The 14,772-nt window shown below is 32.0% G+C and overlaps 1 protein-coding gene and 1 long non-coding RNA gene across 2 annotated transcripts in view; one reads left to right on the top strand and one right to left on the bottom strand.

Moving 5' to 3' along the window:
- LOC126882397 (juvenile hormone esterase-like) overlaps positions 1–9,857 on the bottom strand; it is an 86,752-nt gene extending 76,895 nt beyond the window's left edge. The window contains exon 1 of the mRNA XM_050647312.1: positions 9,667–9,857. Within this exon, the coding sequence (XP_050503269.1) occupies positions 9,667–9,729 (63 nt within the window). The 5' untranslated portion in view covers positions 9,730–9,857. The remainder of the gene's footprint in view (positions 1–9,666) is intronic.
- Positions 1,281–9,388, top strand: LOC126882398 (uncharacterized). Its single transcript, XR_007697321.1, has 2 exons — positions 1,281–1,496; positions 9,065–9,388. It is a non-coding gene; the product is annotated as an uncharacterized LOC126882398 (long non-coding RNA).
- Positions 9,858–14,772: the final 4,915 nt, after the last annotated feature.

Here is a 14,772-nt window from a genome sequence, read left to right as displayed (position 1 = left end):
ATGATTAGTTTTTAAAAAACAGGAGTTAAAAGCGAATAACGAATTTTTGTCGTTTGGTAAAAATTTTCTTCAGAATAGAAAGATTAGCATCAGAGATATGAAAAAAGGTTAAAATATGAAATTGTAGTATATTTAATTCCCAAGAACTGGGTTTGAAAAATTTTTTCTACGTCAAAAATTGAGTGAATCTTAAATGAGTATATCGAAAAACATTGATTTTTTCGATATAAAACTAACACTTTCGATAGCGAATAAATCGAAAATTATTAATTGTTTCAAAAAAATTTATAGAACATTTTTTGCTTAGAATTATTGTTTTTATCAACTTTTGCAGTCAAAATATAATAAAATATTTCCACCCCCGAGATGGGGTGGCAACCACCCCCATGGTAAAAGCGCCTTTCGGCATCATATAGATTTTGATATCAAACCATATATTTTTCATTAGTTATTAACTGATATTTACCAACAATGCCAGCTTTATTCCAAAACACCCTCATACATCCATCCAATTTTAAACCTTTTCAATTTAACTCAGTAACTTGTTAAAAAATATACCCTAATTCTTGGAACATTTTTAGTCCTAGATGTTTATGTTACATAAAAGGACCTCTCATTTCTACCCAAGTTACGAGTTCAATTGATACCTTGTTTTCACTTCAATTTAATACACACACCTATCTTTAGCCAACCAACCTACATATCTTTATATCATATCAGCCTCCTCCTGTAAATTATACTACTTATCATAATTTCAACACTACTTTGATATCAGACCTCCACACACAATAGACTATCTAATTTACTCTTACAATTAGTACATTTAAACCATTTTTCATTCATAGTAAACTCAACTTTCATCAACACAGTTGGACTCGCTTCCATTTTAAATTCGAACCACAATCATCAACCTTTACACATCAATAAAACATCCTAGCAAAAAAATTTTCCCACTTAATTACTGGGTCCCAGATGTTCCTATACATAAATGGATACATTTCCGCTAATTAATTTATTTTCATTATTATTATGTATAGTTGGTTGCATACAATCTGGCTACTGCTCCATCCACATTATAAAAATCATTTAATACAACCTACAAAATTGGGGTAAACTTTATTATAGCCACATCTTTGTTGACGTTAGTTATTACTGTTGGAAAATTTTTTAAAAAAATATCATATCACAATCAGTTGGCTGAGGTAACACATGGTAACTATTATGTCACATTGTCACATTGTTCGGTTTGATCTTTGACACCTTTCAGAAACATCACTCAACTTTCATTCAGTTTCCATAAAGTCATCGAAATGTAAACTCAATTTTTTGCATCCCACATGTTGGGGATTTAAATACCTTACCTTAGGGCATTATTCCTGTTGCCTTTTGCCCATCACAAGGCATTTTAAGTAAATATGCATCTGTAAAGCATACATTTTATATTTGAAGGGTTATGACCCCTATATTTCTTTGGTGGCTCAGCTAGCATCCAGACTGTGAGTATAACCACTTGTTTTAAACCTTAGTCAGAATATAAATATCAATTTTACATTAATAAAATAGGTTATACTTACTTTTAGGTCTTACACTGATGATGATTTTGTAATAAAATCGAAAACGTTTTGTTCTGATGTAGCCCTTTAGGGATTTTAATAAATTTTATACCTTTTACAAAAGATTTATACCAATTTTTATAGATTTAGATCCTTGGATTATCCTGTAAAAATTGCGAGGTGAAAAGCTTCGGTTCCTGGACTAACGTTTAAAAAATCAGTTTTAATAAACTCATACCTTATAATTTTAATTTAATAGATTGAAGCAAGATTAAAATTTTTTCAAGTATTAATTAATATATTATGTACTTTAGATATAAACAACGGTCATGTGTTTTTGATGTATAGAAGTCATTTTTATGTGTTGCATTAAATGCTTAAAGGGACGTGATATTTTTAATTAGACATTGCAACTTAAGATAAGTTTATTTTGAATGTTTCATCTAAATCAGCGGTTCTCAATCTGTGGTACATGTACCACTGGTGGTACATTTCATTATTTGAGGTGGTACACAAAACTCAAAAAAGCCAAAATCAGCACAACTATTGGCACAATTATAGTTAATTAGATCACCTAGCTAGATAGGTATTTTAGTTAGGTGGTACCAAAAATAATAAAAAGTATTTGGTGGTACCTGACTCAAAAAGATTGAGAAGCGCTGATCTAAATTATATAATAGAAATGTACAGTGATGTAAAGGAAAAAATATTAAGCTGGGAGATAAAAAGGAATGAAACTAGTAGAGGTGCGATAAAAACCTATAAATTTACATTATATTTATTGCTTCCCACCTTTAGACGTATAGGACGAGTTTGGCAACTGCTACTGTGACAGTGACAGTTTTAGTTGACATACTCCTCTGTAAATTTATACGTTTTTATCCCTAAATTTTCCAACTCCACAAGTTTCATTCCTTTTTAAAGTTATACTTCTTTACCGGCGATAGAGGGTAAATTTTTATATGGGAAAACCTAGCGACCGGGCGCATGCGCATTATAACTTTGTTCTGATTGGATGTTCAAATGACATGTCAAAAATTATTCAATATGGTGGCTGTGGCACAGCTGTAGTTAGATTATTTATGGTTGTTGCGTTTTAAAATTTGTGTGAAAAGAAACAACAAACAAAAGTTAGTTAATAGTTATACTGCCTTTTTAAATAGTTTTCATATACCTATATTTTTGGATTTTTGGACTATTTTGGACAAGGAAAACTCATTCTAATTTGGTAAGTACCTAGTTTTTATTATAATCATATTGTAATTATACATTTGGATTAGGTTGAAATACATACATTTATTTTCTCAAGAATGCGGATTTTAGAGAGAAATCCCAAATTAGGTTCGATTTTTATTTTTAAATTATGATTTTTTGGCGTAGATTTATTTATCTAGTAGGTATGTAATGCTTTGATTTACATACTTAATTTGATTACCAACAAAAGTTCTACCAATCTTCATCTAATATATTGTTTTCTTACTGTTTTGTTATATTTTTATATTTTCTTCCACAAAATTTAAACTACATAATTTTCAAAACAATTGTCAAACAGTAAAACGTTCAGTTACCGTATTTTTCCACATGATAAATAATGTGCAATTGGACGAGTGAGTCTACGCTTCGATTACGAGTCAAAGCGGCACGAAATTCAAGGGTTCAATTCCCGATGCAAGTTTTATTTTTTTATTTTTTTATGCATATTATGATTGTAAGTATATTTGTTATATAATTTTTTTTTTCAGCAAATGCGTATTTAAAATTTTTGCCAACAATTATTATCGTCCAGAAATCATTTTTTCTTTGTGGCATTTTTCAATGTGTTTGTGTGCGTTTTATTCTTTTATTTTTTTAAATTTTTGGTATAGTCTTAAAAATCACATAATATGTAGTAGAAGTATAACTTCTTACGTGCGTACAAAGTACACACACATTCTTGTTATCTCACAACTTAATATGTTTTCCATCTTTTGCGTTATTTTGCCGGTTATTAGCGGGCTCATCACTGTATAATGTTACCGGCCAAACCCGATTTCAGGACAAACTAGTTTGGCCTAGGCCAAAGCGCGTTAGGATAAACTAGTATGGCCTAGACCAAACTAGTTTGTACTATCGCGCGTAGGCCAAACTAGTTTGTCCTAGGCCAAATTAGTTTATCCCGATATAAATACATACACTTCAGGCCAAACTAGTTTATCCTGAAGTGTATGTTTTTATATCAGGATAAACTAGTTTAGCCTAGTCTAAACCAATTTTATCTAGTCGAAAGTAATTGATTACAGATTAGTTGCTGATGTAAACGTAAGTTTAGAAGACACTATTAAGAGTTGTACCTAAGACTTTTAACTATTTAAGGTAAATGATAAATCGAGATGGCACTTGTATGAAAGATATAGAAATGAAAATAGTACGGGGAAAACAAGGCACGAAAGCACTCCATGGAATGATATGGAAGAACACTCTAACTAAAGAAAACATAACGCTGGACGGAAGGGCCGCCCGAGAACTTTATCGTACCGATCTATTATCGTTATCGTGCTAGATACTGGCATTCTATAAAAATAACAAAGTTACTCGTTATTTTGATATTTTAGAGACACCTTGTATACCTGAAAATATTTTATGGTTCTACGCATCATTAATTCCTGCATTTGAGAAAATGTTCGATGCCATATTTCGGGGATACACTATAGATGTATAGATTATTGCATAAATCAATAGAATATTAGTCATATTTGCATTTCAAATTAGTTCATTTTTCTGAGAAATTAATAGTTTACAATATTTGCATTTTACTGCATGGATTTTAATGAAATTTTGGGAGTAGCCCAATCTCCTAATTCAAAGTCTATACTATATACTATGGCGCTTTTATCATGGGGGCGGTTCCCACCACTTCTCGTGGATATTTTATTTTCGAATTGCATGGAGCAAAAGGAAGAATTTTAAGAAAATTTAAAAACGCGCTCTATAATTTGTTATTTTTTTCAAAAACCTTTCATTTTAAACCCGTCCAAATTTTTGAAAGTACAAATAACACTATATTAAGAGGTATTGCAAAAGAAAAACAATGCATTTAAATTCTGGTTGATGAGGGGTTAAATGTATGTACTTCTCATTTTTCCTTAAAGTACATTAGTCATATAATTTTTTGCACCATATCTCGCTTAGTTTGAATGTAACCGACATTTAACGGTGCTTGTTTTAAAGGCCTTTTCAAACACTACAAAAGCATGAGCACTTTGAGCATGCACCAAAAAACAAACTCTTTTTACCTACCATATCTCTTTTTGTATTATAAGTAAATAGAAAATTTACGAAGGAACGAATCTCTTTGTTATTTATAATCTAAAAAGAAAATTATATAGTGTTTTTAGTTTGATGCATAGTTTTTAAGGTATTCACAAAAAACCGTCCGAAAACGTGTCATTTTTAAATGAAAATGGCCAATTTTCAACTACGCATAACTCAAAAAGTATTGAGTTCTCAAAAAAAGTATAGATCAATTTTTACTTAAAAATAGGTTCTCTAGCCACTTCCATGCTTATTTTGACCAACAAATTTTCTACCCCCTTGAAGGGGTGGGAATTGCCCCAAGATAAAAGCTCCATAGTATATAGGGTAGATTTTGTTTCTTGAGCTATTCCCTACTTACTGTGAAAATATCAAGTACATCGATGTAGTAGGATGGAATTCGGAGCCAAATACCCTCATTGACTGCCCTATAATATCTGTGATTGAGAGATCGTGTGAGAGAGGACACACATAAGATTCTAGCAAAATTTCTATTTTCTGTAACTTTTCGAGTTTTTGAGTTACAGCAACGAGTTTTATGTCATTGGAAAGGTAATTTTGCATTCTTTCAAAATGTGTAAAAATATACAGGGCGTATCTAAAATATTAAGATTTGTTTTCATTTCCGATTCAACCGGAAGCCATATTGTAGGTAAAATTTATTGTTATAATAGATAATAAAGTTCTATATACGTCTGCCAAATTTCAAATTTTAGTTTCTATTACAGAGGAAGTTACGGGCACTCGAATATTTTTTTATAAAAAATTCATAACTCCCCTCCTATGAGGAGTTAAGAAATCTGACTAATGTTATTCAATTTATCGATAGGATATCAAAAATAAACAAATTCCTTGGAGCCATTTTTGAGAAAATCTAGTTCAAAGTAATGTCAAATTTTGACTCCTTAAATATATGCAACTCATAACTTTTTCTGAGAAACGATAATATTCTTGTTGTATCCCCATCTTTAGGCTATATAAATATTTTTTCAAATTAAATTTATCTTAAACAAATTTTTAGATTGGTAGGGAAATGTGTCGGGTGGGCGGTCAGCCATGCTGGCCGCCATTTTGGATTTGGAAATGTCAAATTCCGTATTTCTATTTATCTATCGATGAGCTAACTTTACGTTAAATTTCATTCGTTTCGGTCAAAATTTGCAAAAATGGGCCCCAAATAACCCCCCTATTTCGGCCCCCCTTTGAGAGATTTTTTTCAAAAGCTTAGTTTCTCGACAAAATTCTCTTAAACTTACTCATACCGAATTTCATAGAAATCGGTCCAGTAGTTTTTGCTGGGCGGTGGCGACATACGTACGTACGTACGTACATACTTCCGACATGTTTTTTTTTATTTGCTTTTTAGACTCAGGGGGACTCAAAACGTCGAAAAAAAGTGAAATATGAAAAAAAATTTTTTTGCACGATCCTATAACTTTATCTATTATACTCATACTTCGTATGTAGTACGATAAAGTAAAAAAGGATGTTTCAGGGCATAGTGCTGAATATTACCCTAAAAGAGCGGAAGAATGGCCAGTGACAGCAATAATACGAAATAAAATACGAACAGTTGAATTGGAGTTTATGAGAAGGTGTCTAAAAATCACCAGGTAGGATAGAATAAGAACAGAGGAAATATGAAACAGAATAGAAGTAGAATGCTCAATTACAAAAAAGTTGTGGTAGTAAAAGTAGAGCCCTGAAATGGTACGGGCATGTACAAAGAATGTCGGAGCACAGGTGGCCGAAAAGATTACTGGAATGGGACCCGCGGGGAGGAAGACGGAGAGGAAAACCTGCTGTGACATGGAAAACTCACTATGATAGATAGAGACCTCAGAGATGGCGACTGGGAGAGTCATAGAGTGCTATGGAAGACGAAAACGGCAAACTCATAATGGGAAAAAGTCAAGAAGAGGAAAGTGATTCAGCGAACTAGTACGGTTTAATATAAATAATAAATTGAATAAAATACTTTGTTCTTGAAAAAATAATCATTTTTATTAAAATTATAATTATTTGTAACAAACAAACATTAATATTGAGTTATAATGGCGGTCGGATGGACAGACAGTATAGGTCAAATTTCTCAACTTTGTACCATCCTTGGATTATAATCTTTCATTTGACACCTCATTTGTCATTCTACCTGGTATAATGACGGAGGAGTTGAGTTCACGGACAGACGGACCGACAGACGGACGTGGACATTTCAACGTTTTCACATTTTTTCAAAATTGGTGAAATAGTTATTTTCCTAACAAGTGCAGAAAGTCATTCTTTTCCGCACGCGACTGCAGTTTGCCGAACTACGCGAAGCGGGACTTCGGCAAGCAGTCGAGTGCGGAAAAGAGACTTTCTGCAAGAGTTAAGAACAATATTTTTTCTAAGAGTCTTTAAAAAATTACCAAATCTTAATCAATTAATTTAATTAATATGAAAATACATACACAAATTAATTCTTTGACAAGGTTGTCAAAACCAAACTTTCAATATAATTAGTTAGCAAAACGACTGTTATTGTCTACCGACTTGACTTTCGAATATTATGTCAAAATAATTTTATTTCATCGAATTGTCGCGTTAATTTCATTAAAACAGGAACACAATAAGATATATTTGAAATAAATTAGTAAATAATATCTAAATATTAGTTTATTGCATGTATTATAATTACTTTAAGGCCATATTAACATATCTAAATTAACACGCGTGCGGAAAAGTAAAAACCGCGTGCGGAAAAGTAACACGCGTGCGGAAAAGTAACACGCGTGCGGAAAAGTGAAACTTTCTAAACTAAAATGCGTGCGCGAAAGTAGACATTTTTGCACGCTCGTAGAAAAACAATATTACTTGGTACTCGATTTTATTCGTAAGTGTATCTTTTCTTTTAAATTTTGGAGAAAACCTCAATCCTTTTATTATTTTTTATACTATTTTATTATACAAGAATATATTGATTTATAGCATGTATCAATATATTCATTCGATGTATCATAATATGATACAATAATATATCATTGTATAATTTTTTTTGCCATCGCTGTTGGGACGTGATTTGGGAATTCCCTGCATGTAAAAGTCGTTACATGTTCGCTAAATTATTTTCGACTCGGCTAAATTGGTTTAGACTAGGACGTACTAGTTTACCCTGAAGTGTGACTCTTTATTATATCAGGATAAACTAGTTTGTCCTAGGCCAAACTAGTTTGTCCCGAAGTGTGTGTATTTATATCAGGATAAACTAGTTTGGCCTAGGCCATACTAGTTTATCCTAACGCGCGTAGGACAAACTAGTTTGGCCTAGGCCAAACTAGTTTGTCCTGAAATCGGGTTTGGCCGGTAACATATACATCAGCAGAATGTAGCAGGCTCGGGTTAAAAATACGAAAAGAAGAAGTCAAGAAAAAGAATATAATAATATGTACTAACATTAGCAGATTAATAGAAAGTCTGAGACACATTTTTATTTTTCTCTTTTAATCTTCCGATGACCAACCTTTTTTTGTTACACGGATGACCAAGGGGGGGAAAATGACCCCAGGTCAAAAATGCCAAAAATGACAATTAACAAAAAAATGAAGTTTTTTTTTTAATTTTTTTTACGGCATGGACTTTTTGTCATTCAGCCAGTCACAACATGAGTATTAGTGTCATGTGTAGTGTGTATGTTGAGTAAGTGTCTTGTTACTTTGCAAAGTCGACGTGATTAGCGTAAAACTACTTGGAATTACACATAATAGACGGTATTTTACTAAACATAAACTTCAGAATATATTTTTTATTTGTAAAATATAGGAATTTTTTTTTATTTCAAAATATGAGGATATCTAAAATGATATTAAAATCAAATAAAAAAATAATGAGTTAAAAATTGAAAATACTTTTGAATTTATTAAAGAAAAACATACGCTGGGGTCACAATTTCCCCCGCTTGATCATCCGAAGGTTGCAGATTTTTTAAACTAAAAGAATGTAAGACAGTAAGTCTACAGTTTTGAAAAACATAACCCGCTTAATAATTTTTTTATCTAACAATAAAACACTTTTGTTTTCGTTACTTTCACAAAATTTATTGTTAAACTATGTGACTACAGCTGTTTCGGCAGAGTGTCTTTTTAAGTATTTTTTTATATTTTTCAATATAAACTTTTTTAAAAACGATTTCCTAAGTGGAAATCGAAAGGTCAAAAACTAATATAAAATTTAATTTTCAGTACAACCGATTGTGGCTTCAATCCATATAAACATAATAATTAAAAATTATTATGGTAAACAATAAATTAAAATAAGGGTCTTTTATTTATGTTAAAAGAATCTTAAGTAGAATAAGTAGAAAGTAAGAGAGAAAGATCGTCGTAAGTTGGATGACAAATATAAAGAAGGCGATGAGTACAGAAAAGAATGGCAACAAGAAATTGGAGACCGTGAAAAAGACTATACGAGTATAAATTGATGTGTATAAGCATATCCAAAATTATTGAAAGTATGTTTTTTATAACTCATGGATGAAACTTTTACTAGTAAATTATTTGTATGAATTTTTTTTACTTACTTTAAGTCATCAGTTAATAGTATCCGAGTTTACATAAACATGCAATAAAAAGTAATATGCAACACTACCCTTTTAACTTTAAATAATTAAAATTTTAAGTTTTGATTGGATTTTGGAACACAAATTATAAAAAATAAACCCAAAGTAGACCCCTAAACCTTCACATAATTTTTTAACGTAATCCACTAAAATTACGCATTTACGTAACACCACGTGTTTTCATTTCACATTACCTAATTAATAAAAACTCCAAAAAAAACTTACGTTATAACAACAATAACCCGCAAGTAGCGAAACCAACACAAACGCGTACGAACTACACAACATCTTCACTTCACCGAAAACCAAATCAAAATACTGCAGCTGACCGAAACGAAACGCTTATAAACAAGTCTTTTTTATAACAAGAGATTTAGTATTGATATTGATAATTTTAATGCAAATTTCGAATGAGGTATTTCGAGTAAGTAGGTGAGATTTAAGTGCATCATTGAATTGGGATAAAAGGAGAGTGGTGGGGGAAACGGGAGCACACGTCTAGACTTTATTAATTGTGATTCGTCTAGTTCTGGTCAGACACGACACGAGGATGCTTAATCAGCTTAATCAGACATTTAAATAGGTACTTCTGCGAATTCCGAATGACAGCATAAAATACATCGTCTTACGTACTAAAAAGTTTGACACGACGACGACAAATCGATCTTTGTTAAGAGAATTTAGATACATTATGTGATTGATTTGCTAATTACAAACCAGTTGATACATTAAACCAGGGGTCACCAATGCGGACCGTCAATAAATTCAGAATATTGCTGTTTGGCAATTTTGAAAATGTTTGGCCATGAAATTGTGTACTATGTTTGGCTCAACTTATGTGTGCGAAGCCGCTTTATCAAGAATGAACTTCATTAAAAATCGGTAGAGATCTCACTTAACAGATGAATATCTCAACTCCCTAATGAGACTGAGTTGCACTAAACTCACTCCAAGCTTCAGACAGGTTGTACATAAAAAAATGTCATTTTTCTCTCTGATAATTTAATTTTGTAAAGAGTTTTCCCCCTTATTGTTATACTTACTAATCATTAATTTTGAAATTAAGTAAGCTGTAATATAAAATTGTCATGCGCATTTTTTATATTAATATCTTCTCTACTATTTAAGTAGGAGTACTTTTCAGATGGGCATTTAATTAAAATAATTTTCAGATTTAATAAGTTTGCAACAAACACCTAGCATTGACACTAATGTAGAAAAGATAACATGTTAATTAGCATTTTGTACTATGATTAATTATTTTAAATTCCTCAGTTTCCTTTCTACAAAATTGAAGATGTCTAAAAACTTCATTAGCATTCAAAATATAAATTCCTAATTTTTAAAATATTATCAGTAACAATTTACAATACTGCTGTTTTCAAAATATACTGATGATAATAACATGACAATAACATCAAAACAATACAAAATGAATTTATATTTTATTTATTGTACCAGGAAAACTTGTAGAAAAGTATACAGTAACCAAAAAACAATAAGATATTATTAGTTTTCCTTTCCATATTAGTCCATGTGTGAGAGTATTTTCGTTTGAAAAATGTTTCTGACTCGATTTCTTTGCGGATTCCTGTTCAAAAATGTCCCCTTTAAACAAATCAGAAGGGTGCCGGGTGAAACAATTTTTTAAGCAAATTCAGAATTATTTTTTTGCCTCGAAAAAAGTATTTTTAGGTTTCTTGGGTAATTATAAACAATAAAGGTCTCTTGTCATATTTCTGAAAAGTTAATAGTTTTCGAGTTATAAGCGATTTAAAATCTGAAAAATGCGAAAATATGCATTTGAGATGCTTGAAAACGTTTAAATTTTAATAAAATGACAGATCTTTTTTATTTAAGACGACCCAAAAATGCTAAAAACATATTTTCGCGGGAAAAAAAAATGATGTTTTGAATTTGTTAAAAAAAATATTAAACATTTTCTGCCCAAAAATTTCGCCCAGCACCCTTCTGATTTGTTTATAGGGGATATTTTTTAACAAGAATCCACAAAGAAACCGAATAAGAGCAGTCAGACACACGCAGCATAAATCCGGACCCCGGAAGTGTGATAGGTTTTCGAAACGGATCCTCAGAGAAACTAATTGGTGACCCCTGCATTAAACCATAAACAATTGATGCATTTACTTATATGTATATAAAATCATTTACACAGGGGATATGCGAATAATACTACTAACACACTATTCACTATCAGTCCCGGTGCTAGGGGATAAGGTGCCCGCCTGTAAAAGTAGGATATGCGCCCTTCGTTATTTGTTAATTAGTATTTTGTATAATACTAGCAGACAAAAAACTCATTTTGGCGCCCCCAGACAGGGGCCCTCGCCTGCATTTCATCCCTTGCAGGCCCGTTACCGCCGGCCCTGTTCACAGTGGCGTACCGATAGATCAGCGGGCCCCGGTTCCAGCTGGGATGCTGGTCCATCCGCCCAATAAAATCTCAGATTGTATAACACGAGTATCGAGCATCTAGCCTATTGTATTGGGATTATTTTTATGACCCACCGTATAAAACTTACATTGATTATCCCAGTTTAAGAATTTCTGCAACTTTGTAGTGTACCTACAACTTATTCATGGATCGTGTTAATATAAAAAATACAAGCGTTTGAGTTAGCACGTGTAGGCAAGCACCGGCGGTTAGTCTTTAAACAAGGACTTCGGGAAGCAGGTAAAACGAGCAAGGAACCTTACAAAAGCGTTCCCTGTGTTTCTTAATAAATTTTGATTTAATATTTTTTGATGAATAAGTTATTCCTCGTTTTTATTAATAAGTAACTACCTACACAAAAATTAAAATTTATTAAGCAGTTACATTTCATAGTATGTATATAAGAAGCTAGAATATAACGCATTAAGGGTAGAGGGTAGGGTGTTTTGCATTTATTTATTGGATAGTATAACTCTTCAGGAGTATCCAGTTAAAATTTCAGAGTGATCAGAGTAAAATTGATGGAGTTATAGGCATTTTAGAAGTTTATGTACAAATTACCATTTCAAATCTAAAACTTTTCGCTTATAGAGTGTGTCAATTTGAAAGGGTACCACCCTTTATAATTTGGTTAATATAGAAAATCTAAAAATATGCAAAAATGCGTCAAATTTATTTCTGGGGGGCATTTTGTAGACCAGATTTCAACTAAATTACATCAACCCTCTAGCGGGTCGGACACAACACACAAACTCTTTAATGGAAAGGGGGGTTGAGTGATGCCTCATTTTAAAGGCCGTTCAACTGCCTTTTTAAAAATACCACATACATTATATTTCTTTTCAGTACCTTTTGAAAATCTTGGACTCGATACTCCAAAAAATTATGAAATTCTGAACTAGACACTTAATATCTTTAGTGTTTTACAAACAAGATTTTGAGGGTTGTGTCCGCCCCCGCTAGAGGGTTGATGTAATTTACATAGTTGAAAACTGGTTTACAAAATGTCCCCCTCACAAATAAAGGACCACGCAACACTCCTTATGAAAAAGTAGCTCCGCTCTAATTTAACGAAAGTTGGGTCAATGAAAGTTGTAGATTAAAAAAGTTCATAGGACCTAGGTCTGAAAATTTATTGAATCGTTTATCGTTGAAAGGGGGTAAGCATCATTTTCAACTTTTCGAGTTATAGTAAAAAACCTTTCTCTCTTTCTATGTGCACGTCATTTGGTGTTAAATGCAGTTTCGCAGTATAAACTACACTCACCGGCAAAAAATTCCGCCACCCAAAATTTTTGATTTTCTATAACTAAGTTTTTCTAAGTTTGACAATCTATAACTTTATTATTTGTACTCAGATTTTCAGTAGTAATTGCACAAGAGCTCTGAAATTATTGAATTTTTCCCGAGTGACACTTTGACAGTTTTAATTTCACAAGCCGAAGGCGAGTGAAATTATGTCAAAGTGTTACGAGAGCAAAAATTCTATATTAATTTCAGAGGTCGAGTGCAATTTGTTGCGATTATTTCATGAATAAAACTGTTCAAAACTAAAATTTTATTGTAATTTATTTATGTAAGTACCATTAAACACAGTTTTTATATATATTTGACGATTGAAAGTCACCACTTTTATAATTTTTAAAACATTAACTGTCATTAATGTCACTGAATGTATTTTTTCGTAGCAACGAAGGGCATCTGACGTAATATACTTAACGACGGGAGATTATCAAAAATTATCGATTTAATTCAGATTTCTGTAGCTTTCTATTGGTCAGAATCTCCTATGAATGAAATAATCAAGATTATTGCATCAGTTTGTAGGTACATGTATTGATGTCGTTTGTTATTATTCCGGTAATAAAAAATGTTTGCTTAGATGGCATTATACGGGGGTGAATGGAAGCGTTGTATTTTCTACTAACTTTAAAAAATTCTGCGGAAAAATTGAAGATCTGATTTTGTTTCATACTCCTTTTCTGTTATTCTGGAGGTATCACTAAGGTTTTGTTTCTTGAATTATCTGAATATCTCTTTTATTGTAAAAGCTGTAAATAACAACTTACTTTGAAGGTTTATTTAATTAAAATTATCAAGCTCACTAAAATTATCGAAACAAAACAAAATTAACAACAAAACAAAACAACTCAATAACAGGTATGTCCATCTCTTGCAGCAACGACTGCTCGCAATCTGTTTAGCATCGAATAAAGATGTGTTATCCTTGCTTGGGGTACAGCCCGATATTCCTCTAACAGGGCCATCATAACTGTACCAAATTTTCTGGAGGCATAGGATGACGGCGAATAGCTTTTTTATTCATCTCATAAATGCTCAATAGCATCTGGTCTGCATGCGGGCCGTTCTAATCTTATCAATCCAACCTCTATTTTATGAGTCAATCAGTGTTTTTACTTATAAAATATGGAAGAGCTTTTACAAGAAAAGGGATATTCGGATAATTCAAAAAACAAAATTTTAGTTATGCATCCGTGATAATATGACAGGACTATGAAACAAAATCAGCTCTTCCCATGGCCGTCCGCAGGATCAAAACTAGGGGAGGGCAGATTTGAGAATTAAAAAATTGCTTAAATAAGCAATAATAAATATGGACGTAAATTGAGAGTCTTCAGAGAGGGGAGAGGGTGAAGGGGTTTTTCTCAGAAAAGTTTTGAAAATAACGTTTTTGAAGCCAAAATTATAACTCAATGACTTCATATAAAAATGAAGCAAACTAAATATAATTTAAATATTTAAAAACTTTTTGAATGCTTTTTACAAAAACGTGATGCAAATTTAACAAGTTTATTTCCGCCTGGATAAGCCTTCGATTTGTGAAGCAAGATAAATTGTCTGTTCCTAAACACTAT

The sequence above is a fragment of the Diabrotica virgifera genome, chromosome 3 (assembly GCF_917563875.1).
Source record: "Diabrotica virgifera virgifera chromosome 3, PGI_DIABVI_V3a".
NCBI lineage: Eukaryota > Metazoa > Arthropoda > Insecta > Coleoptera > Chrysomelidae > Diabrotica > Diabrotica virgifera.
This window is presented reverse-complemented; position numbering and strand designations above follow the sequence as displayed.